The sequence below is a fragment of the Eumetopias jubatus genome, unplaced genomic scaffold (genome assembly GCF_037043125.1).
Source record: "Eumetopias jubatus isolate StellerSeaLion01/CBP00866 unplaced genomic scaffold, mEumJub1_p1.0 scaffold_7, whole genome shotgun sequence".
Taxonomy (NCBI): domain Eukaryota; kingdom Metazoa; phylum Chordata; class Mammalia; order Carnivora; family Otariidae; genus Eumetopias; species Eumetopias jubatus.
This window is the reverse complement of record NW_028274813.1, coordinates 113524078-113546334: the sequence shown is the minus strand read 5'-3', so window position 1 is coordinate 113546334 and position 22257 is coordinate 113524078. Positions and strand designations below refer to the sequence as shown.

The 22257-nt window shown below is 60.4% G+C and overlaps 1 protein-coding gene across 4 annotated transcripts in view; it reads right to left on the bottom strand.

The window, feature by feature from the left end:
* CLK3 (CDC like kinase 3) overlaps nt 1-22257 on the bottom strand; it is a 29089-nt gene that overhangs the window by 5169 nt on the left and 1663 nt on the right. Inside the window, exons 2-10 of one of the 4 annotated variants that reach the window (XM_088024890.1) lie at nt 17456-17626; nt 17196-17281; nt 13472-13592; nt 13095-13203; nt 10300-10347; nt 4968-5119; nt 4147-4363; nt 2261-2357; nt 1918-1984 (exon numbers count right to left, since the gene is read on the bottom strand). In XM_088024890.1, coding sequence (XP_087881016.1) covers nt 1918-1984; nt 2261-2357; nt 4147-4363; nt 4968-5119; nt 10300-10302 — 536 coding nt within the window. In that variant the 5' untranslated portion in view covers nt 10303-10347; nt 13095-13203; nt 13472-13592; nt 17196-17281; nt 17456-17626. Of the gene's footprint in view, nt 1-1917; nt 1985-2260; nt 2358-4146; nt 4364-4967; nt 5120-8256; nt 8431-10299; nt 10348-13094; nt 13204-13471; nt 13593-17195; nt 17282-17455; nt 17731-22257 lie in introns of those variants that run through there. The other 3 variants (XM_088024891.1, XM_028099979.2, XM_028099980.2) reach the window with 3 other exon arrangements.

The window sequence follows — 22257 nt, the reverse complement described above, 5'->3', positions numbered from 1 at the left end:
CTTCCTAAAGCACATCTCCAGGTCTGGGCAAACAGCGCCCCCTGGGGTGGGGGTTCCACGATGGGACGAAGCCTTGGTAAGAGGGTAAGGGTGCCAGCAATAGGGTCTTCTCGCTGCAAGTCCCCGGGGCGCTCCCTTTACTACACTTCCTCTAGCCCCCCCAGCCTGCTTACCAACCAGCCACAGCACGTATCAGAGACCACTGAGTGCCGGGAGGCCTCTTCAGTGTTAGTGAGGATTTTAAAGAATTCCTGGCTCTGCGCTTCCCATCTGCCAGCCCCGCCCCATAGGCCACCTCCAGGATGCCAGCAGAGCAGGGAACGTGCTGAGGTTCAACTGCCAGGCCTGGCGGCTATTGGGAAGGGCCAGCCAGACTTTAGAAACCCAGTGGGGAACTAGAGTGAGACAGCCCTGGCCCATAAGGATGTGGATCCTTAAGGCCTCTGGGAGGCTGGCCTTGGTGCCTAAGGAAAAGGCTCACAGGCCCCAGGGCAGAGGCATCTTCTGGAGAATACCCTTGTTTTTCTCTCCCTCTCCCATTTTCCCAGATTTTCAGGGCAGAGAAAGACCTCAGAGGAAAGGCCACCTGCTCCAGGCTCCCTCAATGGCGTTCTGATCTTCAACACAGGGAGCTCGTCACTCCCATGGGCAGCCACCACCAGGGTTGGATGGCTGAGGATCAGGCCCTTTTGCCGAAGTGAAATTTACCCCCTCATAACCACTCCTCTGGCCAACTCCCTCTGGACCCCCTAAATGTCCCCCGAGCCTTGTGCCTGCCCCTCAGTGACTTCAGAGGCTCACTGCCCCTCCAGCTACTCGGGGGCACGGCCCAGAGAGCTTAGCTGCCCCTGTGTGTCACAGCTTGCAGATCTGCCTCCTGTCTCTCTGGTCCCAGTGCGGTCTACACGTCCCCATGCCCACTGGCCCCAGCCCTAACCTGGTGGGCCACACTGGGTCCAAGGGGTGGGAACTGGGAGCCCAGGGAGATTTCCTGTCAGTCACTGTCACTACCTTATATGGAGGCCACAGAGCTAGCTGGATGGCTAGGTCCAACTCTTTCTGAGCACCCTGTACGGTGGTACTCAGTGCCAGCACTCAACACCTGGGGGGTATGGGTCAGATCTCTTCACCTCTAACACAGTGGAAAGGTTGTGATGGGCGGCATGTGGCTCAAATGACACAAGGACACGAACACCTGGTAGCTAAAGCACCAAACCAGTGAGAGTGCCATTAGAAGAGGGAGGCAGCGGGCTCCCAGGAGGCAGCCTTTCAGCCTAAGGTAGAGGGGCACGAGTTCTGGTCTGGAGGAATGGCGAGGGGACAAGAGCATTTCACCATGCAGCCTGGAAGGCAGCAAGACTCCCCAGAAGCACCCAAACACACAGATAGAGCCCTGCTCTACCTGCGCACTCAGAGGGACCTGCAATCAAGCCTGGCCACGTGGGAGAAGGTGGCGGCCGGCTAAGTCAGAGAGCCCGAGTCCTGTTCCTCTCAACCGGGCCACGCACAGCCTCTCAGGCAGACCTCCCGAGTGGGGTAGGCGGGGCTCGGGCTTGGTCTGGGCTCAGCAGTATTCCCAACCCCCACGCAGGCCCAACCCGCCATGAGATGGCAGGAAGCGGACCCAGACCACTGAAGAGCCGGGGCCTCGGCCGTGTGCCCCACAGCCACCACCACAGCCCCGGGGGCCCGAGGGGCTGCCAGGGCAGCGCCCCTCGCCAGCCAACGGTTCGTGGGCAGGGAGGCCACATGCCTGCGGAGCCCCGGGAATTTCTTCCTATTTCAGGGGATCAGCAGAAGCCCAGCACGCCCAGGCCAGCACCCTATGGCGCGACCCTTTGGAAAGCCATGGGAGAGGCTCTGACGCCCACCGCCCTCAGGAACCGCAGGCTGGCTCTGCCCAGGAGGACCGCTCACCTGGCGTGGTCCAAGCACTCCACCACCTTGCCGAACGTGCCTTCGCCCAGGTTCCCCACGATCTCATCTAGGAGAGAAAAGAAGCAGGGCATGAGGGCCTGGAGGGCAGACGGCCGGCAGCTCCTGCAAGTTCACAGCATTCAAATTCTCAAAAACAAAAAAGGTTTCTCTCTCACGGCTACGCTCTTAAAAACAGAAGTTGCTAGCGTCTGTGTCATTCAGGCAATTACTGGTGGCCCCGCTAAGGCGCCACGCGCACTAGAGGCCCCTCCGGACAGGAGAGGTCTCGTCTAACAAGGGGGGAGAAAGTAGAGAGGTAAAGTTTTACGAAAGGTGGCTGTACATCGCTCTTGGAGCCAATCGCCGATCCGGCACACCAGGTGGCCCTCCTTGTCATCTTCCACACTCCGGCTGCTGCGCTTACTGCTCTGTTGGCTTCTCTGCATGCACCGCCCCCCGAAACGCCATCCGACCAATCGCATGGTAGGCGGTTCCGATTGACAGATTGAGGTGTCAGTCAAAGGCAGAGGTGGAGACGGTGAGGAGCCGGTGGGTTGGTTGGTTGGATTTTCCAGATCCCAGCATTTCATAAGGCACACAGCATATATAACGATAGGGATATTGCAAGGGACACGTCAAGACACAAACTGACTTCAAAAACAGAAAAGTAAAAACAGCTACAGGTATGTAAAGAAAACTCGGACATTATCTAAGAGAAGGGCGCCGCAAACGCTCAGAAAGACGACCAAGCCTCCACTGCCGAGGGGCCGGGCGGCACCGAGAGCCCCGGGCCCCGGCTCCCTTCGCCACTGAGGGTCCCCCTCCCGGGCCCTCCCGGGATGGCTCCAGCCAGCGTGAAGACGCAGCGAGAACGGCGCAAGAAGGTGGCTGTGGCTCAGCCTGGGTCCGCTCGTCCGCAACGGCCAGAGGCCACTCTGGCTCCAGCTGCACAACGCCCGGCCGGCCCTCGCCTGCCTCAGTTCGCACACGCGGCCCTGCGCATGCCCGACAGCGGCCACTCGGAGCCACGCCGCCACCTGCCCCCACATGGGCCTCCGCGGCCACACTTCCCGTCGCCACCAGAAACGGCTTTCCGCTGGCGGCCCTCATGCCGCCAGCCTCAGCAGGCCGGGCGACCCTCCTACCACGACGGCCCACACGGGCCCCACGCCAGCTTCGGCCCTGGCCTCGGCGCCCACGATCTCACAGGCCGGGCCATCCCGCGCCTCCTGACGACAGAGGGCACCCGGAAGAGAAGAAGCGGGGCCACAGACCTGTGCTGCCATCCTGCAGCAGTGTGTGGCGGCGTGCACAGAGGCCACCAGGCCGCGCTGGGCCGCCCGCGGTCGACCCTCAAGCCATGGCCGCTCAAGGAAGTCACAGGAAAGCGGAGCAGAAGAGAAGCCTGGCCCCTGCACCGGTCCTGCCGCTATTCCTCAGGGGCCTCCTGGCCGGCGGGAGGGAAGAGGGATGGGGAGGAGAGGAGAAGATGGCACGCGACCTGACAGACACACGAGGGGCCCCCGAGTGCAGCGCGGCAGAGATCCAGACCACCTCCATGCTCCCGACACGGCCAGGCCCCGCTCCCGGCGTGTGGCCGGCAACCAGACAAGGCCTGGGGCTGCGGGCCTTCCTGCCATCCGTCCACGCGCCCCAGCACACGGGCGGCCTGACCCCCTTGTCTTGACTGCCCCTCATGGGAAGAGGCGAGGCTGCAGAGGGCCTGGCTGGAGGTCAGAGGTCAAAGAGGGAAGCTCCCGGCCTGAGCTGACTGACAGGCCTCCCCTACCCGTGTGCACTCCAGCCGGTGCCCATGGCTGCGGCTGTGGCTGCGGGCCATCTCCGGGCGGGAGGGACCTGGCCACGCAGCTCCAGACCACATACCAGCAACCCTATCAGGTTCCCTAAGTGTCCCCGGCCACGCGCACCACATGGCCCGGGGCCTGGAGCAGCGTGGAGATGCAGACAGGCCGGGGGGCCAGCCGGCGCCGGAACCAGAGCCCCTCTCACTGCCGCCGCCAACGGCCAGAAGTCGGAGGGGCCGGGCCCCCCCGGCTCAGCCCTGCACCTGGACCAGACGACACAGACACACACACGCACACACACGCACGCACACGCAATGCGCGTACGCGGGGCTGGCAGTACTCACCCAGACCAGCCAGCCTGAGAGAAGGCTAGAAAGAGATGGGACCTTGAAGCCCCAGCCAGCACACTCTGGCCACCACTCACCGAGGAGGCGCTGCTACAAGACCTGGTGCGGCGTTTGTGGCAGTGGTGGGCGTGCTTGCGGGCCCGGTACGGCTCCCTCTCCCGCGACCGCCGGCGGTGGTGGGAACGTGAAGACCCATAGCAGTCCTCGCCGAAGGACGGGCTCCGCTCTTCACACCGGTACGTGTCGCTGTCACGGCGCTCCCGGTACCTCCTCTGGTAGGGCAGGCGGTCGTGGCTGCCGGGAGGGGGGTGAGGACATCAGTAAGTTGGGGACCTTCCTCCCACTAGCCCGGGTTTCGCTTCTGGGCAAAAGGCGTGTGGTGAAGCCCCACAAAGAGCTCCCAGGGCGGCCTGCTGGAGTGGAGGCATCGGGTGGGGGTGGGGATGGGGGGAGAGCGTGTGCATGAAGTCCCGCCTCTGGAACCCGGGCAGCTGGCAGCACCCCTCCAGGGCAGGAGGCTCAGCACCGGGCCTTGGAGGGTCCCAGCGCCCCAGAGTTCCCTGTGGCTGCTAATACAGGATGAGGGGCCAAGCTCCGGAAAGGACAGAGGGTGCGTTCTCAACCCCAACAAGGGAGGCTCAGAAGTCAGCAGGGGAGATGCCGGCCTAGATGCTGGGGAATGTGTCTGGAGAAGGAAGACTCAGGGACAGAGAGAGGGGCAACAGGACGACAGTGAACAAAGAGGCCTGGGAACGCAGCTGAGCTCTGGGGGGTGGGAGGGACACAGTAGCAGAGGCGGCAGGCCCCAAAGGAGCCCAGGGCCGCCACAAGCCTCCACGCTGTCTCCCTAGCCCCGCCGAGTGATGGAGCCCCTCCCTCCCACCTAGCCCCCTGTCACCTTCGGGACCGAGATCTCCGGGGCGGAGGCTCCCTTCGAGACGGGTACCGCAGTCTCCCTTCGTGGTCCCGACTGTAAGACCTCCTCCTCTTCCATCGGTAGCTCAGGTAGGGGTCTGGCTCAGGGGAGCGGTATCGCTTACAGTGATGCATCTAGGCCGCGGGGAAGAGAGAGCCTTGCTTAATGTGCAGCCGGGAGGCCAGCCACCTCCAGCCACTCCAGCCCCCGGGGCTGCTCGGGGCGCCTAGGCGCTCCTGAAGAAGAGGCCCATTGTTGTGCTTGGGGGCAGCCCCTCCCAGGGGTTTATGAAGCAAAAAAGAGCTCTGAGGTCACACTGGTCAAACGGCACACAACGGGCAACACCCTTCTGTGCCAATGAACAAACAAACAGCTGCCTCCCCAGCACAGCATCGCGGGGCCTGGGGGCCTGAGTGCTCGGGGCACCGGGGTAAGCCAGCCCAGGTGCAGAGACATAAGGGGGGCGGGGCTGGTAAGCACCATCCCAGGAGACCAAGGCCAAGGAGAGAGGAGAGCCTCCTAGGCGCAGCTCCCTCCTGTCTGTGGGGTCCTATGAAGTGACTGGTCTGTCAAGCCAGAGGCCAGAGTCAAAGGGCTGTCGGCAGGGAGCCAACACACAGGAGCAAAGGGTGAAAGCCCGCAAGTTTGAAGCCAAGTTGCCTGGCTGAGGCCCTGAACTAGACCCCACTCAAGGGAGCAAAGACCACAGATCAGTGTGAGAGGCCACAGGCGGAAACGAGAAGACGAGCCCTTGGAGAAGGAGGCGCATAGGGTCTTACAAACATTCCCTAGCCGATCTGAGGGGCTGGCCAAACAGACCTGGGGGTCTGTCCAGCCCCTGCTGCTCCACGCTCTGTCTCAGCACCAGTAAACTGATGCCAGCATCCTCAGAGCACCCTAGTTTCTTGCCCAAGACCCCCGGGGCACCCTCTGACCAGCTGCGGTGCCATGCCAGCCAGTGCCTCGCCTCCAACTGTACCACCGTTGCTAGACCCCCTGTTCCAGTCCCCTCTCCTGTGCTCATCTCAGGAGAAGCCAAAGGGCTAAGTGCCTGGCAAGCTTCTGTGCTCAGAGAGGCAGGCCAAAAGGGCCCTACCTCACTGTCCCTGTTCAGCAGGGACTTAAATCCACCACAGGAAATTGTCATGCTGGATCAGACACCTGCTGAGGAAGACGGCTATGTGAGGCCAGCTCACTGTTCCACCCACACCCAGAACGCTGGCCAGCCTTCCTCCCAACCCTTTACTTGGCCTTAGCCAACCCCAATGGTGGTCAGTCCTGGGCTCGCCTGACTAAGCACATTTGGACAAACCCACTGAGGCGGTCCCATCTCATGAGAAGGGTCTGTCAGGAGAGCAGAATGAACCAGCTCCCTGTGGATGGGCAGGGCGGCCAGGCACATCTGACTAAATCCCTGGGAGCTTCTCCATGATCCTGAGAAAATCCCTGCTCTCGATCTCCCCACCAGCAGGTTTCTTCCCCTATCTACCTGGAAGCCCAGGCCCCAGCAACCCCCCTTGGAGGTAAATACTATGTAAAATCACTGACAGCTCCTCAAGAGCTTAAACTGCTGTTCTGTTTTGACGATCAGCTGACTAACGTTTCACTGTTTTCCTGCAATTACCCTGGGTCAGGTGCCCAAGTTATGGAATGAAGGCAGTATCTCACATCTCCCTAAGTGACATGGAAGATGAAACTACTCTGACCTTCAACCTCCTCTTGCAACAAGAGGACAGTAATCTCTTATAGGACTCTGTGAGAATTAAATTATGCCACTTCTTTAACAGTGCCTAGCACACGCCTTTAGGTCAAATGTATTAATGAAGTCAGCTTTTCATTAACAAGGTTAAAAAGATTCCAGACAACACCTCTGGGTCTATGTTAGGACATAAAAGATACTTTATAAGTCCCTTCCAAGGGGAGAGAGAGCTCTGGGTAGAAAACCCCAAACTAAATCCCAGTGCTGCCACTTACTGGCCTCATGACGCTAGGCCTTGGCCACCATACCTGAAAACTGGGAGACAACACCTCCCAGCCAACTTGGCGATGGAGATGACAGGGATGAGAGCTATAAAGTACCACACAAGGTAATCAGAGAGGAGATAATCTCTGCTTCAACACATTCTAGGCAGGGGAAATATTGGGAATACCAGATGTCCCTCATTATCTTCCCAGCCAAGGCTCTAGATCCCGTTTCTCTTCAATTATCTCTGAACCTCTGAGACCCCAGCAAATAGGTTAAGGAAGCGAAGGGTCACAATTATGTTCAGGAAGGCTCTGCTCTTACACAGCGAAGAAAGAGATAACATAAAGGAAACCAGGCCAAGAATGCCAGCTTTTCTGAGCATAGGCCTAGTTGACTTCTCATTTGCAGTTCCTGGCCAGAGAACTGGGTTGACAAGAGCAGCCAGCTAGGTCGGCATCTGCCCTCCCGGATCCCAGCCACTCCAGCGCCCCATGGTTATTTTTGGCTGACGCTGCCCCACCACTGCAACCTCAAACCTGCCACCTTACAAGCCGCCACCACCGGGTGAAACGCTCCTCCTTTTCAAGGGCATGGAGGAGGGAAGCAGGAAGGCAGCCAACTCCGCCTCGACGGGGGCCTGGCCCAGGCAACTCCCACCCCAGCTCCACACCAGGGCACCCGCACCCGGAACTAAAGCACACAGAGACTCCCGGTCCAGGGAGCAGCCCGGGCATTTGTACTGTCAGCTTGGCCCGGCCCCTCCCCCGGGCTGGAGCGGCTCCATCATCACAACAAAACACGCTGGAGGCCTATGGCCCTCGCTCGCGTCCCTTCCTGAGGCGCCCTCGGTTCTCAGAGATCTGAGCCCCTTCCCCCATAACCGCCGCCAGTAGCGGCAAGGGGCGACCCGGGAGACAGGCGGATGGCCAGCCTGAGCTAGAATCAAACTTCAGGCCGCGCGGGGAGGAGGAGTCTGCAGGCCTCGAGCAGACGGTATGGGAGGGGTCTGAAGGCCCCTCCAGGCTCTCCCAGGTAGGACCCCGACCCCATTCCGCGGGAGGTGCAGGGCAGAAACTGGATCCCTGCAGGGGCCTCAGAAGCCGCTCTGGCTCAGACTCCGACACCGCGGGATCGAGAGGTCGGGGTCTGCGGTGACCGCCCCTCCGGGGGAGAAGCGGCGGGTCAGGGGTGAGAGGTCGCGGCCGCGGCCAGAGGCGGGCCGAGGGGGAGAAAGGAAAGAGACAAGGCCGAGACGGAACCAGGAGCCCGGAGACCCGCACCAGCGCTCCCGTCCCGCCGACTCACCCCCCGCCGCTGCTGCTGCCGCCGCCGCCGCGGGCCTGGGCCCACACTCACCGTCTCCCAGGATCCGGCTGCGGCTAGGCCCCACTCCCCGCTCTGAGCGCCTCTTCCGCTTCCGGCTCCGGCCTCCGCCCGCAACGGCCCCGCCCCTCGCGTGACGCAGCCGTCGCCAGTCCCTGCTCGACCCGGCTCGATGGCCTGGCCGCTCTAGGCCCCGACTCGAAGGCTCTGGAGGACCCGCCTTCGCTGCCCCGGTTTGGGCGGCAGCAGTGGAGACTGGTTCCGGGAGGGCAGAGGGGACGTCCCCGGCCGCGGCCCGCCCCCCGTCGTGTCGCGACGCACGTAGGCCCCAAGCCTCGCCCCGGGTGCCGTCCCCGCCCGCGGGCGCCGGGAGCCGAGAGGTGGAGCCCCGACCCGGCCGGGGGACCCTGCCTCCTCTGTAGATCCGACTCCGCCCATGCCCGCCAACCCTTTTCTGCGCGCGGAGGGGCGGGCATTGTTTCGCTGTTGCCTCAGTGAAAACCCGGCGGACCTTGAGCGTCCGCCTGGCCCGGGGACCCCGGAGGGCGCCAAAGATGACGGAGGCCTGTGTCCTGAGAGGCTCGGGAAGGCCGGCGCCGCTCCCGGTTTCGTGGAAGAAGCAAATGAGACCTTATTCTCTTTGTGTGTGGGGTCTATTAAAGACCTGCGGCACGCCCGCACTCCCGTGGGCATCCAGAACAGTTTCGGGGAAGATCCCCGAGAGCCACGTCGGCGGGGTTTCTGGAGGGACGGGGTCTGGGGGAAAGGGAGTTCCCTTTTCCCTGAGCAGCGCCGTACACAGACCCGCACTGTCTCAATAAAACGAAAACGCCGCCAAGGGAAAGCCCGCGATCACACCCCGCGGGCCATTTTTCCGAGCCACTCGACGCCCCCTTTCGCCGAGGCGGCGACAGTGGGATCGCTGAAGCCCCTCCCACCCGCTGTCCCGCCCCTAACAGGACCCCACTTTCCACAGGAGAGACAAGGTCGGGTCTTTTGGGGGACCTCACGGATTGTGAGCGTTCACGCCCCAGGGCTCTAGCTGGTATCGCCCAGCTAAGCGGGTGGGAGCTGCCTCTGGCCGCCCACACTCCCCGCCAGCGCCGGAGCGCGAGGGCCGGCGCGTCTTCCCCAGTCCCCGCCCCTCCCCGGACCTCTCTGTGGGGGCGGGCCGCCCGCCCCCGCTCCTCCGGGCCGCGCCCACTCCCCCAATGAGGGCTGGCCACGCCCCTGATGCGAGGCGTCCTCTCCCCGCCCGGGCAGGCGCGCTGCGAGCCGGGCCCCTCCTTCCGGGGTTGAGGCTGTTCCTCTGATCTTAGGTCTCCGGCTCTCGCTTAAACTGAGGTCCGACGGCGTGGCCTGACGGGGGTGCGGCCCCAGTTCTGTTAGCTCCACCACCCCATCCGAAGTAAACAAGCGAAGCTAAGGCAACACGGAGGCTTGCTACGCTCATGTGGCCTCAAGAACGGATCCCGGTCCCCTTCCAACCAAATGCACCCGCCCCCCAAACAAATTCAGAAGGCGCTTCCAGTGTGCTGTGGGTGACCGAGAGCCTGGCTGTCCCCGCCTCTCGGTCCCGCTCCCTTAGGATCCTGCCTCCGGGACCGAAGGTAATGAGTTGCCATTCTTGCCCGGGCCCCCTTGCTGGGCGTGTACGGCCACACCAGCCTGGTTTCACCTCAGGGTTTCATCCACTCAGCGACGCGAAAGGACTGTGTTGTCTCCAACCCCCCGCCGCTTGGTGTGGCCCGCGGTTTCCATGGCTCCTAGAAGCCAGGACCGCGTGGGCAGCTGAGGGTGGAGGAGCTCGAGGCGGCTCCTGTCTCCAGCCCTGCCCTGGGCGCTGGGCTCCGAGGAGGTAAGTCGGGCGCATCTTCCCACCAGCCCTTCCCACATTGGGAACCCAGGAGTCCCTGCCTCCCGGTAAGGAAGCCGCTCTCATCCTCTGAAATGGAGTAGGAGCCATCTCCCAGCCCCCTCTCCAAAATCTGCAGTTCAGTAGCTCTCCCGTGCCTCAGATTCTACCATTAGAGCTTCCTTCTTTTGTCTTTTTGCTCCCGAAAGAACTCACACCTAGGAGAAAAAGAGGCAGAGTGTCAGGCACTTGGAAAAAGATCTAACCTGAGGTGAAGTACAGGTAACTCCCCCCCCACACACACCCTCCCACCTCGTTCCCCCAGTGCTGGAAGCCTGCAACTTTGGCAGCTCAAGCGGAGGGCCACCTCCAGAGGAGCCTTGCTCCATATCCCCAGCCCCTTGGGACCCACCTCTTTCCCCAGGCCTCTATCCTTGTGCCCACCAAGCCTCTTCTGTGCGGGCCGAGAACTGCAACACAGTTCAAGGGAACCGGGGAAATGCCCCTGCCCTGAGCCCTGCTACCAGCCACCTGAGACCCACAGGAGCTCCTGGCCCTTGTGACCTCCCTTTTGCCCTGCTGGGCTCCTGGCTCAGCTTGCTGCCTTCTCCAGGCCCCAGCTCCTCTGATCCCCTCCTTGTCCTGCCGCCTTTGCTCTCTTGCTCTCTCTCTCTCTCTCTCTCTCTCTCTCGCCTGCCACATCCATCTTTGCCTTCTCTGGGGCAGTTAATTCACCTTTGAGCTTCAGCTCCAGGGTCACCTATCTGGAAAGCCTTCCTGGGCGCTCCAAGGGAGAATCAGGCTCCCTTTCCCTGTGCTCCCACAGCATTGGGGGCTGTGCCTTCCTCTGCGCAGGCTCTGTAAATTCAGCATCTGGCCCGTGCCACTCCCCACTCCCGCAGACCATGAGCCCTTCCACAACCAAGCCAGGCAGAGTTGGGGTTCTCGGTAAGCGCTGGGGGCGGTCTGTGGGGAGCGCCTGTTTTTAGTGGGAAGACAGAGCACCCAGCTGGAGTGGAGTTGTGGGCGCTGCGCCAGGGTGTGGGAGGTGGGGGCGGCGGACAGTCCTCACAGTCCATCTTGGAGAGGCCTTGTGTGGTGGTGAAATGTGGAGAGAGAGCTTGGAAGCGGCCTCAAGAATGTGGGCGTGGAGTCGAGAGAGAAGAGGTGTCTGCGGGGAGAGGGCTGGTGGGTGGTAGTGCCATCCTGAGCAGGGATTGGGTCTGGGAATGTGAGGAGTGAGCAAGTCAGTTAGTGGGGTGGGGGAAGCTCAGCCCAGTGACCCTCTCCTCGGTACTTTCTCCCTGTGCCCACACAGAGCTGGGGCAGAGTGCTTGGTGCCCAGGTGCATGGGTGGGAAGACAGTGGTAGAATCCTGAGGCTCAGTCCCTGGAGGTGAAGTGGGTGAGGCCTAGGGCTCAGGACCCCCATCTTCCAGCTAAAGCTATGGAGGCCAAAGGGGTACTGAAGCAGTAACTTGGTTTAAGGGCTTCTGACCCCCTATATTAGAGCTAAACTACGGTGTCCCCAAAATGTTTCCCTGTCCCCTGCCATTTCCAGACTCCTATACTGGGAAGGGGAGCAGCAGGGATCGGGGAGTGTGGGCCCAGTTTGCAGTGGACCCCCTTCATGACCTGGGGCAACTGACGTCCCTTTTGGAGCTTCAGTTCCCCCTCCTGAAGCCGGGGAGGGCCAGGTGAACTTGGTTGTTCAGCAAATGGCTGGGCCAGAGTCAGCACCGCGGCTCATAGAAGCTGTTGGAACTGAGAACTATTTAGTGGGGTTGAGGCAGATGCTTATTTGAAATTTCAATCACCAGGGAAAATCCCGAGCCAAGGTGTTGTCAGGTATAGGTGCATGCTCAGCATCAGGGCCTCAGTTTCCATTATCTGAAGGGGCCTCAGAAGCTGGTGCCCTAGCTCCAGGGTCTCCCAACTGAGGCAGAGCCCCATGGACCTGATGCCCCGCCCCCATCTGGTTCCCCTGGCCCTCCTGTCACTTTTGGCCACTGGACTGTGCCTGCTCACTGAGCCCCACTGAAGGGTGCAGGTGAGTGTGGGAAAGGTGGGCATGGCAGCGCCTGAGGCCCAGGCTGAAGCCTGGCTCCTCTTTCCTGGCAGGTGCTCAGACAGAGCCCCAGAGCAGGACGGGAGGCCCTCAGAGAAGGCCCTGTGGATATGGCTGGTAGAGAGCCGGGGCACTGGGCCAAGCTGGCTGGCCACCTGCGGGCCATACTGGAGGCCATGTCCAGCCAGCACAGGTGCTGTGGAGGCAGGGATGTGAGCTGGGACTCTGCAGGGCCCGGAGTGAGCTCCTCATGCAGGAGCAGAAAGTGAGGCGTCCATCCTTCCCTCCCTGATCTTCCTTGCTTATCCATAGGGGACCTCAGGAGGTCCCCTGTGCTAGCAAGGGCCTCTTCCCAGGCTGAGAGCTCCAGAATGCTCAGGGCTGGTGCTCACATCTGGGGTCATGTTCTCAGGAAGGCTTGTCAAGGTTTGGGGCATCCAAAGGAGACAGACGGGAACTGAGTCCCCAACAGGGCTGCTGTGCTGAACAGTGTCATCTCCGCAAATGGCGCCCTCTGGAGGTGTGCAGTGCATTGTTTGATGTGGCTCGAGGTGCTGGTTGGAGGCAAAGGAAGGACCAGGGTCCCTGTGGCCCCCCGAGGGAGAGTGGGAGGGAGAGGCTGGTTTTAGCTCAGTGGACAGAACAGTTTCCTTCAAGGCCCAGTTGCCCCTGGTGAAAGCTGCAGTCCCCAGGGAGAGAGGAAGGTGAAGGTTCATGCAAGCTGAAGGTTCCAGGGGAGGCACCCAGCACCCCTGCCCCATGTGAGGGTGTGGTGGGCAGGGCCACCTTGTGATAGCCTAGGTACCTAAGCCTTTAGTGACCTGGGAGTCTCAGCCCATCCCTGCCCCTCCTAAAGCTCCTGCTCCATACGGTGTCTGGGGTGACCCTGGGGACTCACCCGACAGCCTGTCTGCTCCTGCCTCCCAGCTCTCTAGCATTCCACGACAGTGTCCCTGGTCCTCTTGCTGGAGCTCCAAAGCCATCAGCAGCTGGTGTTTCAGGTTCAGCTAGAGGTGGAGGGTCACACATCTGGAACCCGTAGTGATAATAGCTGGGCACCCCCTTGGAACTGTGTCCCTTGTGTACAAGCCAGGGCACGGGTCCGTGCTGGGCTGGCAGCTGGGCCCCTGGCTGGGGTTTTCACAGCTGGTGGAGCCAGCCTGCTTTATCAGAATCTGCAGGCACTGCTGTGCCTGGGGGCAGGGACGGCCCTCTCCAGGGGCTCAGTGCTGCCTTCAGCCCTCCCCCCAGCAGGTGGAATGCTCCCTGGCCTACCTGGAGCAGGAGTCCCAGGGACAGGAGTGGAGGAGGCCAGACCAGGACGCAGAAGACAAATCAGGGTGCCCAGTTGTGGGGGAGGGGCCTAGGGGAAGAGGTCGTCCGGTAGGATCCTCTACTGCAGACAGAAGTGGAAAAGGCCAGCCGTGTTTGAACCAGAGGAGCCAACAGCCCCTTGGCCCAGAGCCCTCCTCTGGGTGCGTGGCAGGGCCCTGAATACTGGCCCTGCCTTATACTTCATTCTCTGGTCTTCATTCTTGGAGCAGCAGCTGGGGAGGGAGGGCAGTGCAAAGATTTCTGTGCAGCCCAGAGAGGAACACCCCCACCCCCCAATATTTGGGAAGACACTGCCATTACCCAGCCGACTCCCCTCCTGGTTCAGATGGGAAAACAAAGCCCCGAGGGTGGGGAAGAACTCGTTCAGGGTCAAAACAGTGTGATCTGGAGGCTGTGAGGAGACCCTGGGATGTGTACTTGCAGGAGGTGCTGGTGTCAGGCCTGCAGGGCCAGGAGCAGAGGTGGGATGGTGACAGGGCCCAGGCACTTCAGGGCCTGGGTGGAGTCTTAACCCCTGCCCAGGCTCGGGATGCGACCTTGCTGCAGAGCAGCTGCTGATGCTCACCCAGGTGGCCCAAGACAGCCGGCAGGGTCAGCCCCACAGGGAGTCCAGGGTGCCAACTGAGCCAGCCTGTGCCCACCTATGCCAGGGGGCAGAGAAGCAGGGGAGTCTAGACCCTGTCCTTGGGGGATTCCGAAGGCAGGTGAGGAGCTCTAGGGACACCATGGGAAAGAGAATGTCCAGGAGGGACAGATGGAGCAGGGCCTCGACATAGCACAACTCTAGCACATGCCATTCACCCTGTGGTCCCAGAAAGAGAGCACCCTTTGGTAATGTGCATCCTGGTACTGTCCAGTGTTAAACCATCTGGTCCAGAACCAAAGCCTGGAGTTCAGAGAAGCCTCTGTGGGCTGGGGTCGGAGGAGGCCTCCTGGAAGAGTTGCGTCCCAGAGTTTGAGGAAAGCAGGGGCTCTGGTGGGAGCGGGCTCACAGGTAAAGGCCTGGCAGCTAGCCTGAGCAGACTGATCCCAGCCACATGAGCCCCACAGTCCTGGTGGATGCTAAGCCATGACTGGGTGGAGTGGGGGGTCTTCACAGGTGAACAGGAGGCCTGGAAGAGCTAGGCGGAAGTGCCAATGACCAGTGGTCTGCTTAGAGCAGCCGTCCTAGCGGCCTCAAGGAGAGCAGGTGTCAGAGGGCCCCGTGCAGGCCCCAGAGGCAGAGCCCCAAGGCCGCGTGCGGGTAGGGCGGTATTGCCATCAGTGCTGGGGGTGGCCCCTGGCCAGGATACATGGCAAGTGGCTGCTCAGGCCCACCCTCAGGTTGTCCAAGCTGGAGTGGGTGTCCTGCTTCCACACTGGGTGAGATGACCCTGTAGACAGGAGGTGGGCTAGCCTGTCTCCAGCTGGAATAGTCCAGAGCCCCAAACCCTGAACCATGGGGCCAAAGCCAGGCTCCCTTCCCCAGGTATCAACACTCCGGGCTGTCCCATTTTGGCCCTTTTAGGGGAGCATGTGGGAAATCTTAAAGCTTCAACAAGTCCTGTCTCAGGCGCCTGGGTGGCTCAGATGGTTAAGTGTCTCCCTTCAGCTCAGGTCATGATCCCAGGGTCCTGGGATTGAGTTCCGCGTCGGGCTCCCTGCTAGCCTGCTTCTCCTTCTCTCGCTCCCCCTGCTTGTGCTCTCTCTCTGTCAAATAAATAAATAAATAAAACCTTAAAAAAAAACAAGTCCTGTCTCTGCCACACATGGCCAAGGGGTGGTACTGCTGGCCCAGGGCCAGCCTGGTGGGGCGGTGGGAGGTGAGATGACCTTAGCTGCTGGGCTGCTAAGGATGTCAGGATGCTTGGGAGTGGAAGTGCCCAGGACAGGGGCTCTGTGTGTGTAGGGGCCATGGAGGAGGCATCTCTGCCCCAGTCCCCATCCCAGCCAGTGAGACATAGTGAGGACATCTGTGCAACTTGGAAAGAAACCATTGAAAATGGGTTGGGGCTATCTGGGGCCCATGCAGTGTTTAGACTGCTCCGTTTCTACTAGCACCCTCCAGGCCCAGGAGGTACCAGTGCCCCTGCAGGGAAAGCTAGAGGAAGAATCACATCAGAAGGTGGCCGCGTCCTGGAAGGCACGCAAGCACGAGGTGGCATTTGCCCTGAACTTTAAAGAGGAGCTGCAGAGCTGCCAGAGATAGAGTGAGGCCTGGCATCCTCCCGCTGGGTGCCCTCTGTCTGCCTTCCTCCCCCTCCCCACAGGCCCCTCCTCACTCTCTTCCCCGCTGCCCAGTCTTCCCTACTGCAGGCCAGTTAGTCTCTTCCTGCTCTTAGGATGGCCCCTAGCTTTACCCTACACTACCTTTCTCCTGCTTCTTCCTCATTATGCTCCACCCAGCCACCCAACCATCCACCCACCCATCCATCCATCCATCCATTTAGCATACATTCTCTGAACAGCCACTACATGTCTGGCCCTTTTCTGTGCAAAGGAGAACCATAGTCAGATTGGACGACTCCTTGTCCCCAAAAGCTTGTGGTTTGGGGCCACACAATCATCAAGTGAGCAATTACAATATGCCCGCTGAGGGGAGAGGCACTGTGGGAGTTGGGGAGGGGGGCAGCAGATGGGTACATCCTCTGCATTGAGGGGATTTCTGAGCCTCTGAACTGTCATGGAAGGATGAACAGGCAAAGGAACGAAGGGCATTTCAGCAAGAGGGAGGAGCACCTGCAAAGGCCCAAAGATGAGAGGTGTGGAGGTGGGGCAGTGCTGTGAGCAGTCCCCGACCCCGCTGAGAAGTAGAGGGGGTGAAGGGGTGAAATATGCAACAGGCCAGAGCAAGGGGGGCAGAGCAAGAGCTGGGGTGTCTGGGGCCCTGTCCACCAGACTTGAACTCCAGTTTGGGGACCACCTCCTTCTGGCTGGTGCCCTCCCTTAGCCTCCAGGGCAAATGTTTGTGTGCACAAGCAGACAGACTGGTGGGCACACACCCACCCACACACACCCCCAGAGACACACACATGCTCCCAGATGTGCACACACAGACACAGAGAAACAGAGTCAGCAAGGAGGTGGCTGGGAGATGCAGGGATGGAGAGTTGCGAGGACCCAGGATGGGGGTGTGTTCTGCCGCAGTGAGGCTGATCTGTTGATCCGGCTGGAAGGAGTGTGAGAGAAGGTCTCGGTAGCCTTGGGCCTCGTAAAATGTGGGATTGGTCTGAATCAGTGTATCTTGAACTGGGGTCCAGAGCTTTGCTCTGAGAGGACTGTTAGTTCCTCAAGGAAGCAAATTTGCAGTGATTGTCTGCAATTGTGCATTTGTACAGAAAGAAATCTCAAGTTTTTGTCTGTTTCTCGACCCAGACCCCTGAGGGTCGGGGGTTGTCTCCTCAGGGCCTGGAGAGAGACTCTACGCTTTCTGGGGTGTGCACACTAGTCAAGACGGGGGTTTGCAGTGGACAACGTCAGTGAGAAAGCAGGGCTCACAGTGCCGGAGGGTGAGCAGTGCTGCGGGAGACCTTCTCTCTGCCTCAGGGCGGATTCAGGTGCCCAGAAGGAAGTGGTGCAGGGTGGGCCCTATGCAAACAACATGCAAAGGATCTGTAAACCAGTGTCTTTGTGGGCCCCAACTCTAGGGCCTTCCAGTCCCCAGGGAGGCCTGCCCAGGACTCACCTTCTGTGAGCAAGTGGGTGCCCTGGGCTCTGCGCCTGTCCAGGGAGGGTGGCCTAGAATTCCGTGCTGGGTCATGGGCAGGGGTCCTGTGGGGAGTAACCGATTGGTCAAAGTCACAGTAGGGCAGAGGCTCTCGGGGAGACTGGGCAACAGCTAGCTGGCAAGAGGGTGGAGGGGCTCCCAGGGCCTCTAGCACCCTCCACCTCCATCCCATCCCCCACCTCAAGCTCCTTCTATACTGACCCCTTCTGGGGCTTTACCTCAGTCTGTCTTCCTCCAATCCTGATCCCAGGATCCTGTGCTCTTCACTGTCCCCACATTAGTGGTTAAGATTGTGGGCTCCGGAGCCTGAATACCGGGCACAAATCTTGCCTCCACAGTCTACTCGCTACGTGACCTTGGGCATGTTACTCTCCCTCTCTGGGCCTCATCTGTAAACAAACAAGGAAACAGACACCAAGAACAGTTCCAGTTCTCCAGCAGCTGAGTAGGAGGGTTCAATCCGGCAAGCACGGAAAAGGCTCAGAGCCGGGTCGGCATGCAGTCATGAAAGTTTCGCTCCTATCAGTGCACGCTTCCCGCTGCTGCAGGCAAGGCTGCCTGGAGGCGAGAGGCCCGCTTCCAGTCAGGGTCCTGCTGGGGCCAGGGACCTGCCGCCCGGGGTTCCATCTCAGCCCCCTTCTGTGGTAGTGTGCCGGCAGGGGTGGTTCCTTCTGAGGGCTTGGGGGGGGGGGGCACCTGTGCCTGCCTCTCCCGGGCTTCTGGTGGCTGCAGTCCCTGCTGTTCCTTGGCTTGTGGAAGCATCACCCCAACCTCTGCCTTGCTGTTCACAAGGCGCTCTCCGTGTGTGTGTGTGTGTGTGTGTGTATGTGTGTGTGTGTGTGTGTGTGTCCAAATTTCCCTTTTAGAAGAACACCCGTCAGATTAGATTAGGGCTCTCTCTAATGGCTTCATGTCACCTTGATTACCTCTGCAAAGACCTTATCTCTAAATAAGGTCACATTCTGAGGTACTAGGGGTAAAACACAAACATAGCTTTTTGGGGGGAGTATACAGTTCAACCCATAATGCCTCTCAATTTGCTTCCGGCTACCTTCCTGTTGGGTGGGTTGGGTATGTCTTGAGATCTTGGGGACCCAGCTATTCTGTCTCGCTCTTCCCCTCATTTAACCCCAGGCCCCTGACACGGCTGTAGAAAGACTGGAGGGGCCACAGGAGGGGCCGCTGTGAGGAGGGGTGGGCACTGCTCAGTAAGCCCCCAGGCAGGCTAGGGTCCAGGCTGGAGATCGAGCTCCTGTCTACAGGCCAGGCCCTGCCCAGACCCAAGAGCCTGTGTGTGTTTATGGGCACAAGAGGATGGGGTGGGGGTCCCCTCAGATGGACTAGCGACAGAGCAAGATGCAGGCTCTGGGGAAGAAAAACCAGATGGCTGCCAGGATCTAGAGGTGGAAGGTGGGGAGGAGCTGGAGGCTGCCTGTGGTGCCCTCAGGTCCGCATGGCCCGGGCCTGCTCATAGCCCAGAACAAGGAGAACCTGGACAGTCCGATCAGCCTAGAAGGGAGGCCAGTGTCCCTGAGTACTAACCACCCAGCCTCTGCCCACAGGTGCAGGCCATGGCAGAGCCCCCGGCAAGCCCCTAGAGTCTGCACAGGGCAGGTGTGCTCCACTCCACCCTCAGCCCCCCTGAGGCCCAGGGACCAGACTGTCACCTGCTGAGTGGGCACCAGGCAAGCCCACTCCCCTCAGTCCCCAGCCACACAGACTGTGGGGGAGGCCCCTGTGGAATCCTCCCTGGGCCTCTCAGGCGGGGAGGACAGGGTTCCTAAGGACACAGAAAAGGCTGTGGCCTGGTGGCCCTGGCTATCTTGGCTCAGCTCTTCATCTGTACACTGGGAGTGGTGTCGGCAGTACTCAGGGGTTCTGATCCTCACTGATCCCATGACCCTGTTCGGATTACCCAGTGGGTCACACTATGTCCAACTCTTAAGAATTGGGCCTATGCCCCATCTGAGGGGCCCCCTGACCTTGGGTGGGCTAATGATGCTCAGAATGGGGTGGGGATGAAGGGACAGATCTTGCTGTCCCACCAGGCCCCAGGAGCTGCCAGAGCCAAAGCTGGCAAAGGAGCCAAGTAGTGTTGAGGGTGGGCACCACCAGAGGTAGAGGGGAGAGCTCGGGGGCAGGCAGGGCAGGAGCTGCTCCAGCTCCCACAGGAGGTAAAAGCTTGGTTGGGATCCTGGCTGCCCTCCCTCAGATCAAGGTGGGGGTAGGGCTAGAGATGGGGCCTCCCAGGCAAAGGAGAAGACTCTGATCCACCTTTGCTGTGTGGACTGAGCCCTCTAAGACCACACTGGGCCCTGGTAACCAGGGACTGGAGGAGCTGAGACCAAGGCCACCTGGGGAGGTGAAGGCAGGGCTGAATTCAGGAGGCACAGAGGGTAGGGTGCCTGGCCTGTTGGACACAGGGAGTTGGGATCAGGGTGTGCTCCCTGAGGGTCAAGAGCAGAGCCTAGGGGCGCCTGGGTGGCTCAGTCGTTAAGCGTCTGCCTTCGGCTCGGGTCATGATGCCAGGGTCCTGGGATCGAGCCCCGCGTCGGGCTCCCTGCTCCGCGGGAAGCCTGCTTCTCCCTCTCCCACTCCCCCTGCTTGTGGTTCCCTCTCTCGCTGTGTCTCTCTCTGTCAAATAAATAAAATCTTTAAAAAAAAAAAAAAAAAGCAGAGCCTAGATCCATCCCAGGCTGGAGCACCAGGCGGTCTTGCTCCTGCACTGTGGCTCGCCAATCACTGCAAAGTGCATCAGGGCTAAGGCTTTGCAGGCCAGGGACCTGCATGTGGGGAGATGGGAGGATCTGGAGATGGGGAGGGTTTGGAGATCTGGCCTGCCCTCAAGAACCTTTAGGCTGGGTGGTATAGCGTATAGGGAGCCCTGAGGGACTATCACCCATTTGCATTTTTGGATTCGGGGGAGTTTGTAGTCACCTGTACGGCTAGAGGAGCAGAATGAGGCCATCCTGCTCCCTCCCCCAAGTGCTGTTCTATCAGCCTCTCCCAGCACCTGACGGCCATTACGCCCCTTTTTTGGGTCAAGGCAGAGTCCCAGGCAGGCCCCTGTGAGAATGGGGCTCTGAAACCAGAGTGGGGTGATGTCCTGAAGCACCAGATCAGCTTAGGAGCCAATGACCCCCTGTCCCCGCCCCCCCTTTCCCAGCATTCCCTGAAGGAGGTGGGCTTGGAGCTGGCCCGGATGGGTGCTGAGCTCCAGAAAATCTGGGACCCAGAGCTGGAAGGGCTCAGCAGGTGGCCCCAGAGGGTGCCCAGAACCTGGTGTTCAGCACCCCTCCGCCTCTGTGCTTCTGCCAGGCCTGCATGCCCAGGAGGCCCATGGTCCCCTACGCCCAATGCCCCGTGCCCCTGACCTACCCTTCCCAGACTTGGTCAAGCCCCTCCCCACCTCTCACTGCCTCTTTCCCCCCTCCCCAAGGTGGCAGAGAGCCGTGCCAAGAAGCTGGGGTTAGAGCAGCAGTGGTAGAAAAGTGAGGACCACGGAGTGAGGGGCACCCGGATCTGAGGGGTCTGCAGGGAGGAACCCCCTTCCCTCGCAGAGGGGCTCACAACTCTTCCCCCTCCCATGAGGTTTTGGGATAGACAGGAGAGGGCACCTGGGACATGCTAAGAGAGCCCTGTCATCCCCTGGGTAGGGGGGACACAGTGCCAGGCCTGGGGCTTGATGTATCTCCTGGTCTGCCTTCTCCTCTCTGAGGAGGGGAGCACAGGGGAAGCAGGAGGGGCATGGCGAGGAGTTAGGACATCTGGGTTCCTGGGCCTGGCGTCACAAATGAAAGGAGGGTGGCCTTCAGAGTCAAGAAGTCCTGTGTTCGCATCAGCTCTACCACGGACCAGCTCAGTGAGCAATGAGCAAGTCTGCCTTCTCGAGGCCTCAGTCTCCTCATCTGTAAAATGGGGATACCACCTTACCTACCTCAGAGGATGATGTGAGGATTACATGAGATAGTGCACCTGGCTCAGTGCCTGCTGCCTGGTCCCCCTGAGTTTCCCCTGGGGGTCCAGTTAGGGTGAGTCAGTACTAAAGTCATAAAACCATGGAGGTGTGCCCAAGACCACCTGCATATAGGGCTTTAGTCATAAAGTCTATTTATCCAGTATTTCATCAACAAGGCCTTATTTACAATTAAAAAACTCAGGAAACAATGTGCTGTAATATGCAGTTGCCAATGATAGACAATGTAGCATGTTCCACTGCCTGGAGCAGCTCCTGCTTTACGCTTGAATACATGGAGGTCCTCATCTTTTCTGACCCTGCATGGAGGAGCCTCATGGGGTGTGGACTCCTATCTTTTGCCTCAACTGCTCTCTGGGGACCCCTTAGAGAATGGGGTCAACTCCAAGAGTTCTGACCCTCAGGCTGAGAACAGGGTCCCCAGAGGGCAGGAGCCACTGCAGCTCTGAGCATCAGTGCTCTAGCACTGGGAGGGCAGGAACCTCCAGCCACCTCTCAACCCCTAAAGGTAACAGCTGGGGACTCTCCAGAGAAGGAAACAGAGTGACCCCTGCCTCCCTGAGACCCAGGCCCAGTTTCTCTCGCTGCCTGTCTCCCCATCTGCAAGCTGGGGGTGGGGGTGGAAACAGGCCCTGAGGGTCCTTCCAGCTTGGGCCTTTGCTGGTTCTGAATGGATTCCTCAGCTTGCCTCCCCTCTCCTGGGTAGAGCTGGAGTTACTCCACACCTGGTACCTGCCCTGCCTCTCTGCCCTCTGTGGGCTCGGCTGCTGCTTCATCTGTCCCCAGATGTCAGACAAAGCCCAAGAGCCAGGGAGGAGAGGTCTGAGAAAACCTGGCAATCAGGGCAGCGCCCCGACTGGGGGAGAAAGGTGGTGTGGAGACTGAGGCCTAGAGCATCACTCTGCCACATGAGACTGAGGTCCGCCCTTTGCCCCCAGGGAGCTGACAGCAGACGGACAGGCTTTAGGAACCAAGGGTGGGCAAGGACTCCCTGGGGAGAAGGGAGGCCTGTATGGCTACGTCTTTAGCCCCCCATGCCAGGGT